The 25,274-nt window shown below is 36.3% G+C and overlaps 1 protein-coding gene across 3 annotated transcripts in view; it reads right to left on the bottom strand.

The window, feature by feature from the left end:
* Positions 1 to 24,754, bottom strand: part of LOC150093659 (uncharacterized) — a 162,131-nt gene extending 137,377 nt beyond the window's left edge. The window contains exons 1-2 of one of the 3 annotated variants that reach the window (XM_090412751.1): positions 24,586 to 24,754; positions 1,871 to 1,898 (exon numbers count right to left, since the gene is read on the bottom strand). In XM_090412751.1, the coding sequence (XP_090268877.1) occupies positions 1,871 to 1,898; positions 24,586 to 24,588 (31 nt within the window). In that variant the 5' untranslated portion in view covers positions 24,589 to 24,754. Of the gene's footprint in view, positions 1 to 1,870; positions 1,899 to 24,269; positions 24,402 to 24,450; positions 24,471 to 24,585 lie in introns of those variants that run through there. The other 2 variants (XM_090412752.1, XM_090412749.1) reach the window with 2 other exon arrangements.
* Positions 24,755 to 25,274: the final 520 nt, after the last annotated feature.

Here is a 25,274-nt window from a genome sequence, read left to right as displayed (position 1 = left end):
TAAAGAGCCAATGATTGTAAAAAAAAAGGGTCACTCCTAAATAAAAGTAATTTGTTTAGGAGTGACCTAAACCTAAGCCATTAAAATAATACTTTTTAAAACTTTCTTATACTGTTCCTTTCAATGTGATACCCATTTTAATCCTGCTTAGTACTAAATAATGATCACTTCTAATTTTGAATCCTCTGTATACTCTTGTATCCTGAACCATCATCGTCAAATTCCTGCCATGTACCCTCAAGGGGTGTACAGGATATGATAGTACTACATGAAAAATTTACATCATTACAAACTTCCTATCTACAATTTTCCTCCAAATCAGTCTGTTACTTGTCAAGACTCCAACATTATCAGATCTTATATTTCTATCGTCTAAGGCACTTTGTACCATATCAATCCACCTATATCTTGGTCTTCCTCTGGGTCGTTTTCCTGCCAACCTGGCAGAGAACACTTGTTTTGATAATCTTTCCTTGCCCATTCTGTTTAAGTGACTATACCACCTGAGATTAGCTCTGCTTACGCATTCCAGGATGCTGACAATGTCGAGTTCTTTCCTAATATTCTTGTTTTTAATATGATATTGAAACTGATGCCATATGTTCATGCCCCCTAATCTTTCTCAGGACTCTCATATCTGTGGTCTCTAGTCTTTGGTCAAGTGTTTTATTTCTAACCCAGCTCTCAGATCCGTAAGTTAAAATTGGTTGTCTTGTATACAACTAATTTATGCAGAAACATAAAGTTCCATATTCCACTGATGTCTATTTACAAATTTACAGACGAATACTATTCCTGAAGATTAAAACCACAAATTCAGACATATCAGAATGTGGAATATTCCATACTGTTTTCATTTGATTTCATTTTTTAGTATGTTTAAAGCTCGACTTTTTCAGAATTTTATTATACCTAATTTTTGTTAAGGGTGACGGAACGAACTTGATTGTAGATACCTGCCTGTGTGGGTTTCTTTCCTATAGACTTCTAATGATAATTCCTTACAGAGTACACAACGGTGTAGACTGCATGCAATATGCCTAACGAATACTCGTGATTGAACTATCATTCCAGTCTTTTCAATTTATAGATATTACTGGCTGTTGGAAAAAGTTTATTTTTTTGTCATTTTTTTTCTTATGTTAAGCAACCTCCTGAAGATGCTGTTAGCCATACAGGCAGTGAATCATGATGAGGAAATACAACCAGTATAAACAAAAAGATAAACGAGTTAAAACCTGGTTATTGACAGAAAGTTCTCTATCACATCCAAGCCACACAGAACTACTGCACATAAAGCACCTTTAAAGTAGGTTTTTTTTTATTTCTTCTATACAGAGAAAAAAGTAAGCATTATGAAACATATATCTGTAAAACTACTGATAAATATAAAACACATGTCTGACAAATGAATAATTCATTATTTACAATAATAAAAAAGTGACATAATACATAAGCACTATAACTAATTGGTATGAATGGATATTACTGATATAACTAGTTGATTTATTAAATATAACTGATAGTGAGAAGGTGTGTGAGAACATAAGTCCTCTCCTCGATTATACCTGTAGTGAACAAAAGAAATGAAAGCTAATTTTTTTTTTATCTTGTACAAACTGTAATAGCACAGGATGAGCATAAGTAATAGTGAAATGGATATTCACTGATGAGTTTTATGACTACACGGAGATCTGCGATAATGATAACCATAAGAAATTATATATACATGTATACATATATACATATATTATTCCTTTAATTCGATTGAAAATGTTAGAGAACAGCGTAATACTGTGTGTGTGCGTGCACGTGCATGCATATTCATAGCTAAAATGTGAAACAACTCTAAGGTATAAGAAACACATACCTTGTTCCTGTTTAAACATTAGAGAATACTGAAATAAAAAAAAGAATAAAATATTTTTACAATAAAAGAAATATACTGTTATGTACTATTTCATATTAATACTTATTTATACAATTATAGTCTACAACAACAAAACCTTTTCAAACTGAATCAAGCAGTATACATATTATTAGAAAGAGAGCAATAATTTCTTTAAGACTGCTCTGTTTCTAATGATATGTAGTCAAATGAAATGTAGTCAAACTATAAATAACTTGACTATGCAACATACTGATTTAAAATATTAATCCATTAAATATAAGTCATTCCCACCTAGAATGGCAAATATGCTGTTTATTTTATTCAGTAGAAAAAACCAATATGAATCTTGTGTTCCTCTGGAAAGAGTGTACATTGTATGTGTGCGCGTGTGTAATATACATCGTCATCATCAAATTCCTGCCATGTACAATCAAGGGATGTACAGCATATGATAGTACTACACGAAAAATTTACATCTTTACTAACTTCCTATCTACAATTTTCCTCCAAATCAGTCTGTTACTTGTCAAGACTCTAATATTATCATTATCAGAACTTATATTTCTATCGTCTAAGGCACTTTGTAACGTATCAATCCACCTATATCTTGGTCTTCCTCTGGGTCGTTTTCCTGTCAACCTGGCAGAGAACACTTGTTTTGCTAATCTTTCCTCACCAATTCTGTTTAAGTGACCATACCACCTGAGATTAGCTCTGCTAACCCATTCCTGGATGCTGACAATGTCAAATTCTTTCCTAATATCCTCGTTTTTAATATCATATTGCCATTGATGCCATCTGTTCACACCGTTAATCATTCTCAGGACTCTCATATCTGCGGTCTCTAGTCTTTGGTCAAGTGTTTTACTTCTGACCCAGCTCTCAGATCCATAAGTTAAAACTGGTTTGAACACTGTCTTGTATACAGCTAATTTAGTGTTCTGACTAATTTCTCTCTTATTCCATATGAATTTATTCAATTGACTTCCTACCATACCAGCTTTGTTGATTCTGTTGTCTATTTCTATATTTAATTTACCATCTTCCCTAAAAACCGTGCCTCAGTAGCTGAAATGTTTTACTTGTTCCACAGGTTCCCCATTCACAACACAGTTGACATTTTCAATGATTCTGCCTATTTTCATTGTCTTTGTCTTTTTATTGCTGCCCTTCATACCATATCTATTACAACAGTTATTCAATTTGGTCAGTGAATCTTGCAGACTTGTAGTGGATTTATTTAGAAGTATAACATCGTCCATATAAAGCAAAGAGCTGACATTAACATCTCCAATTTTGATATCATGTTTAATACCACTTTTCATCATCATGCGATTCATATAGATAATGAATAACAGAGGGGATAATGTACATCCTTGTCTCACACCAAATTTAACATTAAACCATCTTCCTGTATTTCCTTCAATTCTAACTGCTGACTTACAACTCAAATAAAGACTAAATATTGCTTGATATAATTCCCCATCGACACCATATAACTGTAGCGTATTCTCTCTTGGCACCTTGTCATATGCCTTTTCCAAATCGACAAAACTTAAATACAGATCTTTGTTATATTCCCATGATTTCTCCACTATTTGTCGTAAAGTGAAGATCTGACACTGACAGCCTCTATTTGACCTGAATCCAACTTGTTCTTCACCAAGCTTTTCTTCCACAATTCTTCTCAACTGTTTCTCAAGTATACTTGCATATATCTTACCAGGCACACTCAGTAGGGAAATACCCCTGTAATTCTCACATTCAGTTTTATTTCCCTTTTAATATATGGGTACTATGAGAGCTCTACTCCAATCATCAGGAATTCGTCTCTCTGTACAGGAATTCTGAACTATGTAGTGCAGCCACTGTAAGACTTTTATACCACCATACTTCAGCATTTCTGGTCGAATATCATCTACTCCTGCTGCCTTTCCGTATTTCAAGCCTTTGATGGCTTTTTCTACTTAAAGTATGGATATATATTCCTGACTGCATGCCTGGTAAATGTTTTTTGCTGTCATCACTGGTTTTTCAAAGTAATTACTCCATACTTCAAGAATATCTTTTTTTCCCATTTTCATGTCACCTTTATCATCTCTAACTCATTTTACAGCACTCTTTTCTCCATTCCTAAGCTTCTTCAGCAACCCCCAGAATATTTTGCCATCTTCTTGATATTTATTTTCTATGTTCCTGCTAAAGTCCTCCCATGACCTTTGTTTAGCTAGTTTTACAAACTGTTTAGCTTTCTTACATTTGTCTCTGTTTTCTGTAAGAGTAAAAGCTGACTTATTTGCCAGGAACTTTTGATATGCTTTCTTCTTTTCTTTCACTGCCTCTTTAACTTCCTGTATCTACCATGGAGTTCTAATTGTTCTATTGTTGCAGACAACTTCACCACATGCCTCTCTACCTGAATCAATCAGGTTTTTCTTCAAGGCTTACCACTGACTCTTCAAGGTTTGATTCCTGTTCTCAAACTGTTTCATTTTTTTATTCAATAATCTTTGTGTATTTTAGTCTACAGTTCACATCTGAGAGCTGCTCAACTTTTATTCGCTTTAAAACTTTCTTACATGTTATTCTTTTCAATATGAAATTCAATTTTATCCTGCTCAAGACTAAATAGTGATCACTTCCAATTTGAAATCCTCTGTACATTCTGGTGTCCTGCACCAATGAGAAAACACCACTTTCAATAATAACATAGTCAATGAGACTTTTCTTATTCCTTGCCTCTTCTCTCCATGTGAATCCGTGCACATTTTTAAGTTGGAACATGGTGTTAGTAATAAACATATGTCCTCATCAAAAATCCAACAGGTATTTGCCATTATTATTGGCTTTGCTCTTTTCTCCAAATTTTCCCAAAATATTTTGGTATGTCTGACAATCACTTCCTACTCTGCTATTTAGATCCCCAACAAGGACCAACTTTTCCTTTTTCATTGTGTCAGTTGCTTTTTTTAAAGCCTCAAAAAATTCCTCCATTTCTACCTTAGTAGAACCTTCTGTGGGACCATAGGCACAAATAAATCTCATTGTCCAGTTCCCCATTTTCATATTTGCCCACATTACTCTACTTGAGATTGCCTGCCATTCAAGAAGATTAGCCTCGTATTTTGTGTTGAATACTATGGCTACTCCTTTTCCTTGATTGTCATTGCCTGAATATAACATTTTGTATTTATTGCTCAGAAAGATCTCACCAGTTTTTGTCTTTTTTGTTTCAGTCACCCCTATTATGTCGATCTGGTACTTATCTAATTCCTCAGCTAGCTCCATTTCTTTACCATTCAGGCTTCTTATGTTGATAGTACTGATCTTTAACTCTGGTGATGTTGAGTTGGGGTGTGTTTTCAGATTTGTTCCAGTAGCTGACTTTTCACTGTTCGCCCTTGTTTCCTGGCGGGGGAACCAGGGCGAATGGGGACCTTGATTAACTGGGCGACACCCCAGCCAGCATGAAATTTTGTCATGTTGTACCATCATTTTTATTTTGGTTTAACCAATAAGAATACAATTTGGTCGGCTAAATCCCAAATTGCCCGCCTATCCTCGTTCGTTCAGTATCCAGGTAGATGCCCAACAGGGTGCACCATGAGAAGGTGAGGATTGGACATTAGGTCAGAAACTCTGGTCGGTTTTATGCATTCCTTTAAAGGCAATGTGAAGGTCTCCTCTCAGTTATACAGCTTTGACCCTTAAGCATCGCTGTAATATCCATAAATAATAATTCTGTGTACAGGTAAACCTCAATATATGTGATTAATTGTTGCAAAGAGTATACCATATATATATATATATATATCAAACCCGCATATACGAAGTTAAAAACCAATGGGAAAAATTCTATTTCATCCATGATGTTTTGGAACATTTGTCAGAAGACTTAATTTAGACCTTTAAAATATGATTTAACTGTGTATATTGATAGAAATATAAAGAATAACGTATTCTTTCAATTTCTAAAAACATCATGTATTAAAGAAAATGAGCTACAAAACATGAAAAAAATGGATATGCTACATTCTAGAAAAACATTTGCCAAGCATTGTTTGAACAGTTATAACTTTTTTTTACCTTCATACAATTTACAATAACAGTTAATTCTGTTTTCTAGGCTTCAGCAAACTAATGCGCTTCTTTCCACATTTGGCTTAAATCCATAATTTGTTGTTTAACAGCTTCCAAATTTCAAAACATCTGATCGAGTTCCTTTAACAAAGTTTCGTTTGCAACACACTCCTCTCCTTCGATTGCAATTTCTTCTTTATCATAGGAATGCTGTTACTACAATTCTATAACATCTGTGTCAGTATGTGGCTGTGAATGTAAATCTGTGCAGTCTTGTACACTGGGGGAATCAACATATTCAAAGCCAAGATCCTTTCCAAGCTCTGATCACTAATCTTGTATTACTAAATTATATTATTACTATGTATAATACAAGATAGTAATATGATGTATTACTATCTTGTAATACTAATAAATGTATTACTAAAATCTTGGTATTTCTAGCCTGGCTCTCACTGATGAGACCTCAATAAAGGTCGAAACCTGTCTGGGTAGTGGCCCCTTGCCTTTAATACAAAGCATCATACATCTCCTCCAGAAGATATGCTTTGCATTAAGGGTAAATATTAAGATTAGTGATCAGAGCTTATACTACTTTTACCATGAGTTGCCTTGGTCTTGCACTACGTACAGGGTCAGCTAGACTTGCAACACTTGCAGGCGCAAACTTGACTTGTTTGTCTGTTTGCTTACTTGGGAAATGGAGTAAAAACAGGTTTAAAATAGCTTGGTATCTTTAACATTTATTATGCCCAAGGTAAAATACTTTCTACATATATACCTAGTATGCAAAGCTAATAATAACGTATCTGCTGAATTTTTGTTCAGAATATGGATTAGAAAGGGATTACAACTTCGATTTGAACAGGATAAAAATGAATACTGCAATGAAAATAATTTTTTTTAAAAAAAAGTTTTGAAAAGAATCAAAATCAAGTAGTTTCATAAGTAAACTGCAGATTTAAATATATAAATGTTGTAAAAGAAGGGGGGGGGGAGTGAAAACAATAACCAAACCTTGGAGATCCAGTGACAAAACTGGAGAAAATATGATTAATATTTTCTCCAGCTAGAGAGAAACATGAAGTTGTCTGCAAGGATAGAAAATTAAGAATTTCATGGTTGAGCCAAGAATTTAAAAGATGAATCCGTAATATATCGTGAGAGAATGAAAGAAAAAAATGAAAGAATGCTATGATAAACAAAAGGCCAAAAGAACTTGTTCTAGAAGTTATTGGGGAATGGGGAATTGAGAAATAAAAAATTCCATAAATATAATATTCATTACAAAAAGAATAAGAAATAAAAAAGGGAACATATCTTAATCTTCATACAAACTGAAGATTGAAATATTACAGATGACTGGAGTAATTATTTAGAATAATTGTTAAATTAGATAAATGACAGAAGAATAATAGGAAATATTCAAGAAGAATGCGATCAGGAATACACATCAATATATGAGGGAGGTCTGAAAAGTTCTTGGCCTCGACCATAGATGGCACTACTATCGGCAAGATTTTTTTTTTCTACGTTGGTACATCTGTCATAAGCATCCATGTAAAATTGAAAGTCATTCTATCAAGTAGTTTGTTTTATACAGCTGTCTGAAGCAAGTGTTGTCTGTATCCCTTGAAATGAATAAAATTGAGTATCATGCAGTTATAAATTCTTTATAAAAGAAGGTTTAATGCCAAAAGAAATTCATTCAAAAGTTTATTGGCACTCTTCTCCTTCATTTTCGACAATTAAGAAATGGGCAGCTGAGTTTAAAATTGGCCGTACCAGCCTTAAAGATGATCCACATGAAGGACATCCAAAAAGTGTAACACCACCAGAAATCATTGATCAAGTGCATGATATGGTATTGGATGACCGGCGAATCAAAGTGCATGAAATTGCTAAGACTATAGGCATTTCAAAAGAACGTGTAGGATATGTTGATTTATTACTATGAATGAGACTTGGATTCACCATTACACACCAGAATTCAAACAGCAGTCAAAACAGTGGACAGAAGCTGGTTCAGGGCCGAAGAAAACAAAGTCGGTTCCATCAGCAGGAAAGGTCATGGCATTGGTGTTTTGGGATGCTAAAGGCATTTTGTTTATTATCTTCAAAAGGGTAAACTGGCCCTGGTACTATTACTATTATTACGGGTGACTCCAGGGAGTCCTTAGACTCATCGAGGGAGGCCCTAAACATCATGTCCACACAACTATACGACATTCTCACAGTATCTATCATACCTTGCCTTGAACTCACTCACCGTCATAGCACCCACAACAGACTCTGGCAGCTTATTCCACTCATTTACCACTCAAAAAGTAAAGAACCCAGTTCTAACACCCTTGCTAACCACACCCTTGCCCAGCTTCCATAGGTGTCCCCTAATTCTCCCACCACCAGTCCTGATCTCAAAAATATCGTCTGAATTAATCCTATAGAAACCCTTTAGCAATTTGCATGTCTCAATCATATCTCCCCTTTTCCACCTAACAACTAATTTCTGCAACCCACAAATCTTCAACATGTTCTCATAAGGTTCATTCCATAGACCTGCTATCATCTTTTTCACTCGCCTCTGGATCCTCTCTATCTCATCCCCATCAAGAAGAAACCTAGGTGACCAAATCTGGGCACAGTAGTCAAGATGAGGTCTTATCAAGGCTCGGTACAGAGGTACAATAACTTGCTTGTCTCTGCTCATCAAAGTATTTTTCAACAACCAAGTGAGTTGATGAGCTGATTTAGCTACTTTTGCAATGTGTCCCCTAAACTACAGGGTGTTCGGGATAAATTTGACATATTTATAATTAATTATATTTTTCCGTAAGTTACATGTATTAACACACACTTCTCTTCATTTAAAAGTTTGGACCCTTCTTCATTCATATACAAGATGTCAGAAAGGATGGATAGCTGGAACCCACCTGAATCATGGAAGAGAATAACTTGTATCATGATGATTCGTGCCCGCCATCAAAATAAGGATATTACGACTGCTGCCCAATGCTCCCTGAATACAGTAAAAACAATCAGGCATGAACTAGAGACTTGCAATGGTGACTACGAAGATGTAGCAAGAAGAAAGATCCCTAGCAGACGATCTGATTGCGTTCGTACAGCAGAATTCCTCGCAAATCTGCAGGAACAGGTGTTGAAGAACTCTGGCATTGGAATTCGGGCTTTGTTCGTGGAGTTGCTAACTGTAGTCAAGCCCTGGATAACAAGGGTAGCCAATGGTAGGCCGTATGTATGGCAGCAGGATTCGGCCCCTTGCCACACCTCTGGGAAAAGTCAAAAATGGTTGTCTGAAAATTTCTACGACTTCACCAGTCCAAATGTTTGGCCTCCAAACTCCCCAGACCTTAACCCCATGGATTATTTTGTATGGGGCGCAGTTGAAAAAGACACCAATCACACTTCCAGTAATACAAAAGCCCAGTTAATGGATAAAATTAAAACAGTTTTTGCGGCCCTTCCCAGGGAGACTGTAGCATCAGCTTGTTCGAGGTTCCGAAGCAGAATTGAAGCTGTGATCGATGCTAATGGTGGTTATTTTGAGTAAATCTTGTTGATAGTATTGTAATTAACTCTGCCTGTAATGTTTTTTTGTCAATTCATTAAATTTAATAGATACAAAGAAGATTTTCTTTTTCCTTACGAAACTGTCAAATTTATCCCGAACACCCTGTACATCTCCCTATCCACCAACACTTCTTGGCCTCATCAATTTCCTGGAGTACAGTTCCACCAATGTGTTATACTGCTGCTAATCTTTTTATCCCAAAATGTATAACCTTACATTTTGTCACATTAAATTGACATCCTTTCTCCTCAGTCCAGAACTCCAATCTATCCAAGTCGTCCTGCAAGATTTTGACATCTTCTGCATTCACTATTGCCCTACCCAACTTTGCATCATCAGCGAACAAATGAACTGTTCCTCTTAGATCCTTCCCTATATCGTTAATGAACAAATTAAACAGCAGTGGTCCAAGAACAGAATCCTGTGGCACACCACTAGTCACAGGCCATCCTTTGGACTCTACTCCTGAATAAACTACTCTTTGATATCTCTCCATCAGCCACCCACCTATCCATCTCACCAACCCTATATCCATTCCCATATGTTGTAGTTTACAGATTAGAATTCCATGTGGTATCCTGTCAAATGCCTTAGCCAGGTCCAGCAGTATCACTGTAAACCCATTACCCTTATCCAGTTCAGTCGTCACTGTGTTATAAAACTTGAGCAAGTTACTGAGGCATGATCTACCCTTCACAAAGCCATGCTGTCCCCCATACAGTATCTCATTTTCATCAATCCATTCCTGTATTTTTCCCATTTGCAAGTGTAGTCTTGGATCCTCCTTTATGCAGTGGAACTATTTTCCCCTCTTTCCACACCTTCGGGACTAAACCAGACCCGAGACTCAGATTAAACAACATGGTCAAAGGCACTGATAATTCTTTAGCCACTTCACGCAAGACCCGTGCTGATATACCATCCAATCCCACAGATGTATTGACATTAAAGTTCTGCAATAGACTATTCACCTCCACTTCATTCATCACAATTCCCGTATAAACTAATGGTTCCTTCATTTTTTCAATGTCACCACCTGGATGATATTCTTTTGCAAAGTGCTCGCTCAGTAACTCCACTATATCGACTGATTCAGTGACCTCCTTACCATCGTCATTCCTTAAAATCATTTTGCCGTGTACAGTTTTTTCTTGCTTGCAGCATATTGAAAGAACTGTTTGGGATTCTCTTCAGCTTGCATAGCTAGTTTCCTTTCATAATCCACTTTTGCTTTTTTTACCACGCTCGTTACCCTTCTGGCCTGCACTTTATACCGCTCGTGTGCCTGCAGGTCACCTCTTTCTTTAAATTCCCTCCACAGTTGTTTCTTTTTTTGCAGCTCAAGCTTAATGGTGTTATTCATCCATTTAACCCCTACTTGTTTTACTATTCGGATCCTAGGTATACAATCAGCCATAACCTCCTGTAAATGCTCCTTGACCACTTGCCATGCTCTATCGAATCCAGCCCTTGCAGTTGTACATGCCATGGCACTGATCCAAGCAATCTCCTAAGCTTGTCATACTTGCCAGCACGGTAATTCCACATATACCCTGACTTTATCGAAAATTCCACACCTTTAGCCACCTCCCAGGTCAAGTGACCTTATGATCACTCTCACCAATAGGTGGCAATATGGTCATATTCATTACAGTCAAATTCTGAGATGCTATTACCAGGTCAAGCACTCTCACACCCCTAGTATTTTTAGTTACATGCTGTCTCAGATAGTTATCCCTTAATAATTGAATAAAATCCCTTTCCTTCCTCACATGTTTCCTCTCCTCCTTTCAATCAATGTTACCATAGTTGAAATCCCCCATAATAATTACCCTCCTTCCACTCATTTCATCAATTTGTTTATGCATACTATCTCCACCATCTATTCCATCACCCGGTCTATAGCAACACCCAACTGTAAATTTTATTCTGCCAGTCTCAATCTCACACCAAATAGCCTCAAATGAGCTCTTTCCTGCAATACAACTTCAATTCTCCTTGGCTGCATTTCATCAGCTATCATAAATACCCCCCCCCATTTTATTCTCCCTGTCCCTCCAAAACACACTATAACCTACACATTCTATCCCACTAACTATATCATCTTCCGTCAGCCATGTTTCACTAATGCCAATAACCGGTGGCCAGGAAGAGCCAATCAAGGCCAAAAATTCTTCCTTCTTGTTCCTAATACTATTGGCAATCTCCTAAGATTGCCAATAGTATTAGATCCCTTTGTCCCACCCCTATCTTGATGCGTTATTCTAACTATCCCATTCCGATTTTTTGTCCTTAGTACTGGCTTGGGTACATTATATACATTCTTACACTCAACTCTTTCACTGATGTCCGTATATCCACTCCCCCCCCCCTCCTTGGTAGTTCTAGTTTTCCCTGGTTCTGCACATCCATTTTCACTTCATTCAGCAACACTTATTCCAGTCTCTGCACACCAAATCCATTCAAATGCAGGCCATCCATCTTGTATAAATCCTTTTGCCCATCAAACTCATTCCACACGTCCACGAATTCCACACCATCTGCATAACCTGCGCATAATGTCATTTGCGATTATGGCCCTCCTCCTAAACTCCTCTCTGTCATACTGCAGCAACAGACTCACCATTCTAACTCTGTCACGCTTTTCTTTCGCTACCTTTAGCAATACTTTCAAGTCTTCGCTCATAAAAAATTTATCTCCTTTCAATTCATTCGTACCGCCACAACTATCAATTCTTTCACCCTCTGTTTTTGCGCTCTAATACTCTCACTTACATCCTTAAATTTCGCACCCGGTAAGTACGATTTAGTTAAACTCACATCTATCACTCCTCTTAATAACGAGTCACCATACAACACTCTTTCCTTCATTTCAGACTCTCCCACTCTTACGCTTATTTTATTTTTCCTTTCAAACACTTGTTTATTTACGTTAGCCGAATCACTCTGGAAAGAGTTTTGCAGGTGCTCTAATTGCTGCTGCGCATTTTGTATCACTGCGAGCAACCTAGTGATCTGACTCCCTACAAATAATTCCTCATTTTTTTCATCATTTAAACCATTTTCTCTCTCTGTATAGCTGCTTTCACTCGTTCTTTGATCACCGCTCTCATTGCCATCTTGTACAACATCGCAATTCCCTATCAAGCCACTATTTTCACTCACATTCTGGCTTTCTTCAACCATAACTATCTCACAACCTGACACATATTTCAACTCCTCACTTTGCTCACTTTGGTGGGAGAATGTGCAGAAAGTGTAAGCAAAGTGAGGAGTTGCTTACACTTTGCTTACACTTTCTGCACATTCTCCCACCATCACTTTCAATCCAAACTCCAGCCGCATTTGGGAATGCATACATTCCACACACATCGCATTGGACAAACTCCCTCACATTACAGTTTTTGAACAAAGGCATCGCAGTTTTGGACGCCATTATCTTACATCGCATTGCCGCCATGTGCTATTCTATGAAACGTATCGTTAAAATACTAAATTAAATAAAACGGAATTCACACCAAAATCACACAGATATAACAAGCTATCAAAATTAGACAATATTACGTTATGATTTAAACCTATATTCTAATTTTCACTCAAAATTACACCTAGTTTTCGGGAGCTCTCTGAAAACACTACATGACAATAGTAATAGTACCAGGGCCATTTTACCCTTTTCCAATTATAATAAATTTAGTTTAATCCTTTATCCAAGTGTGAGCAAACAAAGTTTGCGCCTGAAAGTATCTTCAGGACTGGGTTAAGGTGGTACACACCCGGGCAACTCGTTGCAAAGGTGGAGCAAGCTACCAACACTCCTATCCTAGTATCTCCTATAATGCAAAACACATCTCCTTGCGGATATGTCTATTGTTATGCATTAAGGGAAGGGCCACTACCCAGACCGGTTTCGACCTTTATTGAGGTCTCTTCAGTGGGAGCCAGGCCCAAGTCGAGATATCAGGCAGAAGCATTTGCAGGTCATCTCCACCTATAGGAATTGCCAATTGGTGTGCCACCCTTTTTTAATAAATTACTCTGGATTTAGAGAAAGATGTTGAAAGTTTATTTTCCACTTGGTTAGAGTATAATAAATTTAGTTTAATCCTTTATCCAAGTGTGAGCAAACAAAGTTTGCGCCTGAAAGTATCTTCAGGACTGGGTTAAGGTGGTACACACCCGGGCAACTCGTTGCAAAGGTGGAGCAAGCTACCAACACTCCTATCCTAGTATCTCCTATAATGCAAAACACATCTCCTTGCGGATATGTCTATTGTTATGCATTAAGGGAAGGGACACTTGGATAAAGGATTAAACTAAATTTATTATACTCTAACCAAGTGGAAAATAAACTTTCAACATCTTTCTCTAAATCCAGAGTAATTTATTAAAAAAGGGTGGCACACCAATTGGCAATTCCTATAGGTGGAGATGACCTGCAAATGCTTCTGCCTGATATCTCGACTTGGGCCTGGCTCCCACTGAAGAGACCTCAATAAAGGTCGAAACCGGTCTGGGTAGTGGCCCTTCCCTTAATGCATAACAATAGACATATCCGCAAGGAGATGTGTTTTGCATTATAGGAGATACTAGGATAGGAGTGTTGGTAGCTTGCTCCACCTTTGCAACGAGTTGCCCGGGTGTGTACCACCTTAACCCAGTCCTGAAGATACTTTCAGGCGCAAACTTTGTTTGCTCACACTTGGATAAAGGATTAAACTAAATTTATTATACTCTAACCAAGTGGAAAATAAACTTTCAACATCTTTCTCTAAATCCAGAGTAATTTATTAAAAAAGGGTGGCACACCAATTGGCAATTCCTATAGGTGGAGATGACCTGCAAATGCTTCTGCCTGATATCTCGACTTGGGCCTGGCTCCCACTGAAGAGACCTCAATAAAGGTCGAAACCGGTCTGGGTAGTGGCCCTTCCCTTAATGCATAACAATAGACATATCCGCAAGGAGATGTGTTTTGCATTATAGGAGATACTAGGATAGGAGTGTTGGTAGCTTGCTCCACCTTTGCAACGAGTTGCCCGGGTGTGTACCACCTTAACCCAGTCCTGAAGATACTTTCAGGCGCAAACTTTGTTTGCTCACACTTGGATAAAGGATTAAACTAAATTTATTATACTCTAACCAAGTGGAAAATAAACTTTCAAAACCTTTTCCAATTAATAAACAAAATGCCTTTAGTATCCCAAAACACCAATGCCATGACCTTTCCTGCTGATGGAACCAACTTTGTTTTCTTCAGCCCTGAAAACACTACTATGACATGTACCAGGGAATATTATTCTGATCTTTTACCCAGACTAGATGAAAAAATTCGTGAGAAAAGATTCGGTTTGCAGAAGAAAAAAATTATCTTTCATCAGGACAATGCACCTGCCCCACAAAGGTGTTTTGGCAATGGGAAAATTATGGGATCTGCACTATGAATTGTTGGAACATCCACTCTATTCCCCAGATTTGGCTCCCTCTGACTTCTATCTCTTCCCTAAACTAAAACTCTTCCTCGCTGGTCAGTGTTTTTCTTTGAATCAAGAGGTGATTGCAGCTGTAGAGGAGTATTTGCAGATCTTACTGAGAACCACTACAGGGACAGGATAATGGCACTGGCACATTGCTGGAATAAATGTATTAGTCTTAAGGGAGGTTACGTTGAAAAATAAAAATAATTTTGAAATTAAAATTCGTTTTTTCATTGTTAGGCCGAGAACTTTTCAGACCACCCTCGTATTTGTGGCAGAAAAAGTCAGAAACATGGAAAGGCAGCTGAAATAGTCAATATTCAACCATAAATGCTCAAATACGGAGGTATGCAAACTTTACAGTGACTATGCTACGTAATTCAGAAGGCATGGTCAGAAGTCTAACCCCATATAAACAGAGTATAACTTGCATTGCATCATCAACATAAATGGAAATAAAACTGCTCATCAAAATTACAGAAGAATTTCCATTCTGAGTGTTCCAGGAAAGATTTATGCAAGCACACCTGGGAAGAGGCTAAGAAAATTTGTTGGTGAATAACTTGGGAAAGAAAAAGCTCAGTTCAGGCCAAATAGGGATGTCATCAGAATCACGATTTGACTTTTAAAGAGCTGAAAAATTATGGAAATATAACAAGGATCTGTATTTCTGTAACAACTGCAACAACTTCAGTGGAATTAATGATGGGCACCATCAACAGACAAGAAGTGAAACTCACACAAAATTAGAGAAGTGTCTGTCTGCCCACCTCCAATGATCAATTGGAGGTGGGCAGACAGAAAATTCAAAAAACCAGAAATATGTACTGTAAATAGCCCACATTACTCAGTAATATAAGCCTTTAAATTGTAAATCAGTGGTTAAAATTCAAAGAGCTACAGGAAGATAGCTGATATAACATCAGGTGTAAGACAAGGGGTGTGTGACTTATGATGAAAACGGTACCTCTTCAGGGTGGTCAATGGCTTTGAGTGTATGGTGTGAGGTGGCGATGGACTGTACAGAGTATTTAATAGGCACTGCTATAGATCAGAGTACAAAGAGGATGATATTTAAGCAAATATACTATCAGTTACAATCCTAGTTTTTTCTAAAATAATCGAAATGGTCATCAGTAATCAATATGTTCACCATCTAGAGACCCACCAATTAATCAGTAATCACCAATACAGATTCCACCACTCTCAATCCACAGCAAATAGCCTAGCCAATATTATCTACCTTTAGAACAAAATGGAATGATTAGGAGAAACTTATGTAGTCACTCTTGACATTTCTAGAGAATATACTGTTTTACCTACCATCCTTTTGCCATTCTCTACATATCATGATAGACAACTTCCTCTATTCACTTTCTTTACTAATGCTGGAATACCCTAAGGATCTGTTCTTTAACTCAAGTTCTTTCTCCTAAGTTGGGATTTGACTAATCTCATATCCCAACCACAGCACTGCTGATGACAGTAGATTCCATTCTTCTTCAGCTGACAAATCATATAGAGCTCATTCCCTAATGAATGTTTTAAACAGTGATCTCCTGACCATTTTCAGCAGAATGAAGACAACTTGTTAACTTCAATGTTACCAAACCACACTCCTGTTTTCCTTCTCAGAAGAAAGACCTTACTTCACTTCCTCTTGTCTTGAAGATGATCCTCAGATCTCCAGACAAAATTAAATTTCCTTCATGAGCTTATTATATACCTCTAGCTTTTCTAGCAGAAAAACATAGCCTTTAAAAACCTTGGTGTCCTTTTCTAGTCAAGACAGTACTTTTGATTTGTGCAACTCCATACAAATCTCATATCTGCTCAAGATCTCTCTCTCTCAGACTTCTTAATACAGTTCTCACATTTAGGATAGTAGTGTACCAAAAACCTCCCTAAAAAACTTTATACCATTAAGAAAAGTGTCATCTGATTGATATGTGAATTTTCTTTCTCTCTCTGTGTGTGTGCGTGCATACGTGTGTCAAATTCACTTCATGTACTTGACATTAGCATTCTATTTCTGCTTTGTTCCCTTTCAATATTTTCATAAGCATTCATATTTTCTATATATCTGGTAAATAAAACATTTTAACAACACTATAATGTTCCTTTTCTGATTACAAAGTGGAGACATCCATGAGATTTTCATTTTACTGTTTTGTTATTTTTGTTCTTAACTTCGAAGCTGCTATCTCCCCTTTTTTGTCAGTATGCTAGGTATACAATAAAATTAAATAATAATGATATTATTTCATCAAATTCATTAATTTGCATAATAAGAAATGAAAATTAAGTAGCTCAACTCTCACTACCCCCCCCCCCCTAGTGTAGCAGATAAAATCTTTTCTTCACTAGAATAACTTTTAAAAACTGGTGAGTAACAAATTACAGCAAGGATTTGTAGGAAATCTTATGTGCTCAAATCAGAGTAGGCTGACAGCAGACAGTACCAAAACAGTGGTACGTTGTGCAAGAAGCATACTCCAATTCAGCACACAAATTTTCGTCTTCAGCATTGCAGGCTATGCACAGTCACTGCCATAATTGCACCAGTCTAACCACAAGATGGGTATAATTCTAGGAAACACATTAGTCTCTAATAACAGAGAAATTGGATCAGAAATATCACTGTAAGTTACATAGTTGGGAGAGTTGGTTGCTTTTCAAGGAAGGAGGTGTTTGTTGTTTAGCTTTCAAATTGTGATTTAATGTTTTTTTTGTTTTGAAGGCAATGTTATTTTTGTTTCATTTTGTTGATAGTTTCATTTTTGGGTGAAGTGATGTCATGTTTTATTTTTATTTCTTCTAAGGTGAATTCCCTCTCCACTACCACCACTAGCAACAGGGTCTGGTATTTAGGTTGAATATTTTTTGTTGTTTTCATTTTTCATTGTGTTCTATATGTTGTAGTAGTTGCATAGGATTTTTTTTCTGTTTGTTTTGTAAAATTTTGTATTGATCTGTGGTGTAAGTGTTTTTGCTAGTTTTGTGGGTGGTTTTGTTTCTGATGTGGTGAGATAACTGTCTGTCTAGTTTAGTGAGCAACAACTGGGTTTCCTTTTCTAGAGACTAGCAGTGTTGATACCTGGTAGTGGTTTTTTTTTGGTAGTGGTTGGCTGTATCTGTCTCTGAATGGGTTATATGTTGGTTTCACTTACTTTAAAAGGTCAGGTTAGCATTTGAGGGATGCAGAGACCAGAGATGTTTGGTACTCGGTATCTGCAATTCTGGTACTGTCTTTTTAATGTGGTTGTATTTGATGTACCTGAATGGGTGACATGTTGGATTCTCTGACCTTAGAAAGGTCTGCATAGCTCTCAAGGGCTACAGGCCAAAGGTATTTGATTCTTGGTACCTATGTTTCTGGTAAAAGCTTCCCCCCCCCACACACACCAGTTATCTTCATTTTTTTAAACTTAAGTCTGTAAGTGATTTATTTTGTGGAACAGTAGTTGTATTAGATGGATTTTCTATTTACACTATTGAGAATAATGTATACTTACCAATAATAGACTGAAGAATGAAACTTGCTTCTTCAGTAGTGAAGAAATGGTTATCAATGTTTCTTCATCAGACACTCAATAACTAAATTGATTATATTATTTTCTGTACACTCTTCTGTTCAATCATGTTCTCCTTCTCAATGATGTAATTAAAGTTGAGAAGATGATCAAACAGAAGAGTGTACAGAAAATAATATAATCAATTTTAGTCAGTGAGTGGCTGATAAAAAATACTATTCTGCTTTATATAATGAAGCATCACTCTGCTTTATTGCATAATACAGAATAATGGTAAGTCCCCCCCCCCAAACACACACATTTTTATTTATGAAATGTTTTCATGTAGAAAATGCAAAGCATATGTGAAGAATAATGAATAAATATTATATTTATTGTTTTAATTTGAAGAAAATCATATAAGTAATACATGTTAGTGAATGATGGATTGTGGTCTGAAATCAGAAAAGGAACACAAGAATCATCAATGGTAATTATTATATTAATGTAATTCTGAAGTAATAAAGCTTGCAAATAATAAATAGAACTAATGTGGAGAACTCAACACTTTGCACTATGGAAATTATATTATATTCATTTTTTGAATATAGTATCTGGTTAATTGGGCTATTGGTTTGTTTTGGACAAATTAAAGCAAACCAAATCGAGAAAATTACTAGTTTTCTTTGCTTATTTGGGACAGCATGCCATTTAAATGGGATAGGAAACTGCAGCACTCAAGATTATCCGTATGAGGTAATAGCTTGTAAATGGTTGGTCAGTTTAAGGTTTACTGTCACAAGAAGAGCAAAGGTCATACTATATGAAACCACAGCTTGTAAATGACTCATCAGCTTTGTTCCCCCTCAGCTGTTTTAGGTGATGCTGTTAGAAAATTTAAATGTTTTAGCTGTTTTAAAAAATTTAATTACATATTTTGCTAATGTAATTCAATTGAATAAATGATTTGTTGCTCAGTGAAATATTAGTTTGTCTTTTTATATCTTTTTAACTATTAACATGAAACTTCACATAAATAGGGCAGCTTGGCCAAAATTCTAGTCCTGATGTGTTTAACTGGAATCTACTGTATTTTATTTTAATACTTTTAAATGCCATTATTTCATCTTTATTATCTGATTATCTGATATTTAGTGCTTGTAATATTTTTCTTTCTTTCCTTTCTTTTGTGTGTAAAAATGGTTCTCGTCACCAGATGTCATGTCAGTAATGCAAATATTACAAAATATCACATGGATTTCTAGATTTCTCAGTTATCAGAGACCGGTGAGTTTCCTTTCCTAGAAATGTACCAACAATGACTACATATATTAAGCTTAAGGGAGATGGTATTATTCTACAGCCGGGTATGAAACTCGGATCGAAATCCTAGTTTCATGCCGAAAAAACTATCGGCGAGCCCAAGTGTAAGTAATCACTTGGGTAGTACAACACCAGGACAACTCGGAGCAAAGGTGGATCAAGCTCCGTCACTATCCTTAATATTCTCTCATAATATAAAATGCAGCTCCTAGGAGATGTATTACTGTTTTACATTATGAGACGTGGTCACTACCCAGACCTTTTGGCTTGTTATCGTAATGACTACATATATTTTGGATACAGCCTTAAATGCTTAAAGCCAAATAAATGACTATAGTGCTATTTATCTTTAGACTATCAACTATGAAAATATTCCACACATTATCTTGTAACACATATCAATGATATGTGTTACAAGACATTTCTGCTAACTAGTCAATGATCAAAATTCAGACTGAAGTTCAGAAAAATGGCTATTAGCACACAGGAAATTAGTCACCAATGTAACAGTAAAATGGCAATTTACTGTTAAGTAATTATGCTGTTATTGTCTGAGATTACAACTAAGGACACTAAGACCATGAAGTAGTATACAAGGCGTGTTCAAAAAAAAGACTGAACTTTTGCTATTTTATTGCTCATTTTACATTTTAAGCATTGTCCCCTTCAAAGTAGCCCCCTCTACTAACAATACACTGTTTCCAATGTTTCTTCCAGTGTTGGAATGCTTCCTGGAATGCACTTTCTGTGATGGCACGGAGTTCTCTTATCACATTTCACTGAATCTCCTCTATGGTTTGGAAACAACATCCTTTCAAAGTGGTTTTAAGTTTGGAAAACAGGAAAAAGTCTGTGTCCCATCCACCCTATTTTCTGTGGACCAGAAAATAGGGTGGATGGGGCACAATGGATGTCTGATGTTTTGTTATATAACTGCGGATGAGGAGCAACGTGTGAGGCAACGCATCATCCAAGTGGTTTTCCCACAATTCAGGCCTTTTCCTGCACACAGCATTGCTCAAATGTGCTAAAACTACAACTCTTTGTTTATCATCTGACCACATGATACAAATTCATAATGGACAATGCCTTTCCAATCAAAAAACACAACCAACATCACCTCGATCTTTGACCGACTCATCCATCCACGCTTAAACACTCATAGCACTGTGTTTGGCTCATACAGTCCTCCCCATATGCTTGGTTAAGCAATTGAAATGTCTCTGTAAAATTTTTACCAAGTTTGCAATAAAATTTCCCACACACACACACATTGTTCTTCAAGCTCTTTCATTGTCACTTTGTCACTAATCTGACAAACAGCTTGTGCATGTGCTCACTTCAGCGGATGTAACACGATGACTAACACTCATTGCAGAACGAGGCAAACGGTAGTTTGTTGTCAAAATCTACTGCTAGGTGTGTTCAGTAGAAGCCGCAGCATGCTCTCTATGCCAGTTGGCATGCTATTTAAGAAGTTCAGTCTTATTTTGAACATGCCTCGTATTATGTCTATGAAATGTGTGTATATTTTTCTGGCCAATTTTCTTGTTTTGCATGATGAAAAATCCTGCGTTTCTGGGAGAAAGAAAAAACTCTGCCACTGCCATATGAAAAGGACTAACTAATCTTCAATTCAGAAGTCTCTATAAATGCCATGGGATTGGATCGAATATCAGCCCATGTATTCCAAGAAAGTGCAAAGATTTGAAATGCTTTTGACTATGCTGTTAAACATAAATTTCAGCTCTAGTGCATGTGTCTGTGGTCCGAAGGGTGAAAAGAGGGAAAAAATTTGCCACCTGTTTTCATGACACAGGTGGCAAATCACAAACTACGTAATTGGTATCAGGAGTGGTGATAAAAGTAATGAAAGCATTGGTTAATGGCAGAATTCAGAAATAAATAAACAGGAATATTACACTTTATGAGGTGCATGGCTTTATTGACTTGGCAGTAATTTAATCACTTTTGTTTCCAGTAATTTGGATAGAGAAAATGGATACACAACGGTGCTTATTAAACATTGCCATCTGACATGACACCACAAAGAACTCTAATACATAAACTGAAGCAAATGGTGGATGAATATGAAGGTGGACATTAATAAGATGACAGCTGATACACATCAAAATATTGTGAAGTTCAAACCAAGAGAAGGCAGGTGGCAGTGCTACCAGGAACTGCTATGTGTACATTAATGATACAAGAGTGATCAGAGAAGGAACAGCCACTTGTTTGCTGATGATGTAAACCTGAGGAAGATAATGGTTAATAACAGTAATATATAGATGCTGCAGCATCAAATTCATATTGGATTGGCAATTGGCTCTCTGAACAAAACCAGCAAGCTGTGTATGATGGAACTGTGCCTCAGAAAAGGAAGGTGACCAGTGGTGTACCTTAGGGTTCTGTTCCTGGGCTCCTACTGTTTAACTTGTTTATTAATGATATTTCTTGTGGATCAACTGGGGATCTTCAAATGTTTGTGATGATTCAAAGTTAGGTAGAATTATCAGAAGTAGTGCTGATGTTAATTCTATACAGGAAAAATTCAATAGTCTTTTAGCTTGGACATATGTAGGAATAAGGTGCATCTATATAAGGCATTGGTCATCTGAGCACAGTAGTCCACATATGGACTACTGTGCTCAGATTTGGTCACCTACTTTTCATTGTGATGTGGAAACACTAGAGGGTGTCCAAAGACAAATAACCAAAGTGATATCAGGACTCTGGAATGCTGGTTATGAAGAGCATTTGAGAGAATGTGGATTACAGAGGTTGGTGGAGAGGAAGATATGACAGAGACCTTCAAGTTAGTTAAGGGATTCTATCAGATTAATACAGATGATATTATAAAAAGAGTAGATGTTAAGATGGGAAGAATGAGGGGCCATCCCTGGAAGTTGTACAGGGATGTGGAGAAGAAGAGAGTGAGGAGTAGATTTTTTACGTGGAGAGTTATGATTAGAATGCATTGCCTGAGTGCATTGTGACTGCAGATAGTGTAAATAACTTCAAAGCTCATTATGATAGACATGCTGCTGGTTGAATGAGCCTCTCACGATGAGTCTGTTGACTACATGAAAATTGCCAAATAATAATAATAATAATGATCAATTTGACTCAGGTGTGAAATTAAAAACCCTGCTCATCTGTGCCAAAGATGAAAGTAGTTAAATAACTAAGGATAAAAGTAACTTGAAAATGGTCTGAAAAAATGCCTCAGAAAAAGTCGCTCTAGTCAGCAATTATAATCCCTTTCACTTCTGAGACAGTGTCGTTAAAGTTACTATAAGTAGCTTTAAGCTTCATATTGTTTAGTGTTTATTCAAAAGCAAAAATGGGCTATTTCAAAATAAATGTAAACATATTATTAGCAGTGTACTACCATGGAATTTCATAATACATTTACAAGGAGAAAGTGGGGGGGGGGATCAATAACTTATCCTCTTTGTGCTTTATGGCACACATATGGTCGAGATGTTTCTGCCAGATACCTGTTCTGAGCAACCAGTTCGGCTTCTCTCTAGCTTTTCCAGCCAGTTAGTCTTCTTTCCTTTTCTGTCATCCTCTGGGTTCTTCTGGATTTCCTCCTGGGTTCTATGTCAAAGCCACTTTAAGAATCTCTCTGCTGTTCATTCTCAGTGTGTCCAATCCATTTCTATCTCCATTTTTTTCTTTCTAAGTTAATTTAGGCCTTCCTCTTTTTTCTGTTTTCCTTCTGGGTTTATGTCAGTCACTTTAAGAATCTCTCTGCTGTCCATTCTCAGTATGTGTCTAATCCATTTCTATCACCATTTTTTTCTTTTTTTTTCTTTAATTTCATTGGTGATGCCTTTTTTGTGCAGTCAGCTTATATAAGTCATTATTTGTTATATGCTGGAGCCAAAATATTTTTAATATTTTATGCAAACATTTGGTATGAAAACTATTTAATTTAGCTTTGTTTTTTTTTGGTCAGCTTCCATGTCTGATACATATAATAATACGGACTTAACATTGCTACTGAAGATCTTGGCTTTATTATGTGTTGTGAAGATTTCATATATTTAATTTTCTGAAAGCAGTATTAGCTTTTGTTTCTCTTTGCATTATATCCCTATCGTTTTCACCGCCAACTATAAACTAACTTACCTCGCACGGCTACATTGACTAATTTTGTCTATTAATTATATGTATTTTCTTGCCAGTTTGCTTGTTTTGAGGGAGAGAAAAAAATCTGTTTCTGGTAGTAAACTTGATTATACAACTTTTATGCTTCATAAGTTTATGTTTTAAAAATTTATAATAAGTAAAAATACATTGCGTGCATTTCCACAAGTATACAATAAATAAAGTGAACACAAACAAAATAAAATGTGATACTTATATAAAAAGGCCGAAATTACCATTTTCTAAATAAAATATATTAACACTTTACTTTCATCTATTCAAATAACACATGATAGTAATACTCAAAAACACAACGCATGCTGGCACACCATTTCCGTTTATAACTACCCCTATATCAAACTAACTCGAAAATTAAAAATTAAAATAAATAAATATAAATAGCTTGCTGAAGTTTACTCTTTAAGCCTAAGTTTTGCCCACATCAATTTTTTTCCACTCCTTAAAATGCAAGGTAACTTATAATATAACTTCTGAGTTATCACACTGTTTTTCGTGATACCATCTAAATTTTCCTTCTGTTTAACGGCGTACCATTTGAATTTCTTTACTTCGAAACTGGAAAAAAAAATTAATAAATATTCATTGCGCAACTAGCAAAGTATACTAAACTACTTCTATTAGTTACTAGTGTATTCTATATGCAGCATTTTACGTTCTCTAGATTTCGATAATCCTTTTAGAAATAATGAATATTGATCTTGACAGTCCTGCTTAAGCTGCACTCCAATGGCATCTCTGTTCTCTGTTTATGTGAAGAGTTTATTTTTAACATTCAATTTTGTGGAAGAATCCTGACTTTCTGCGCTCATATGCTGTTCAAGTAGAAATTAATTAGATAACTTTTGAGAGGTGGCAGAAAAGTTTTTGCAGTCCTTTAGATAAAAAAAAAAAGGTAAGTGACTAAAGCATTACTATTGTTCATTGTCTGAACATTAGAAATGATTATTACTGCCAATTTATTAAAGAAGGGGAATACTTATTAATTATATTTATCTTATAAAAGAGTAAAAACTAGATAGGAGATGACTAATATATTTCGCGATGCAGTTCTTTCGTAAACGACTTCATCAGAACATGTCTGGACTATTATGTGGAAACAGTATGATCAAGTGTTATATCTGGACCACAGATTTTGGTCAAAATCTTCTCGAACTGGGGAACAAAGAGAGTGAAAAAATGGAATAAAGAATAAATATAACCAAAACTAAATTCATGGTCAT

The sequence above is a fragment of the Typopeltis vanoorti genome, chromosome 23, assembly GCF_054136105.1.
Source record: "Typopeltis vanoorti isolate ZY-2024b chromosome 23, IOZ_Tvanoo_1.0, whole genome shotgun sequence".
NCBI classification, from domain to species: Eukaryota; Metazoa; Arthropoda; class Arachnida; order Uropygi; family Thelyphonidae; genus Typopeltis; species Typopeltis vanoorti.
This window is presented reverse-complemented; position numbering and strand designations above follow the sequence as displayed.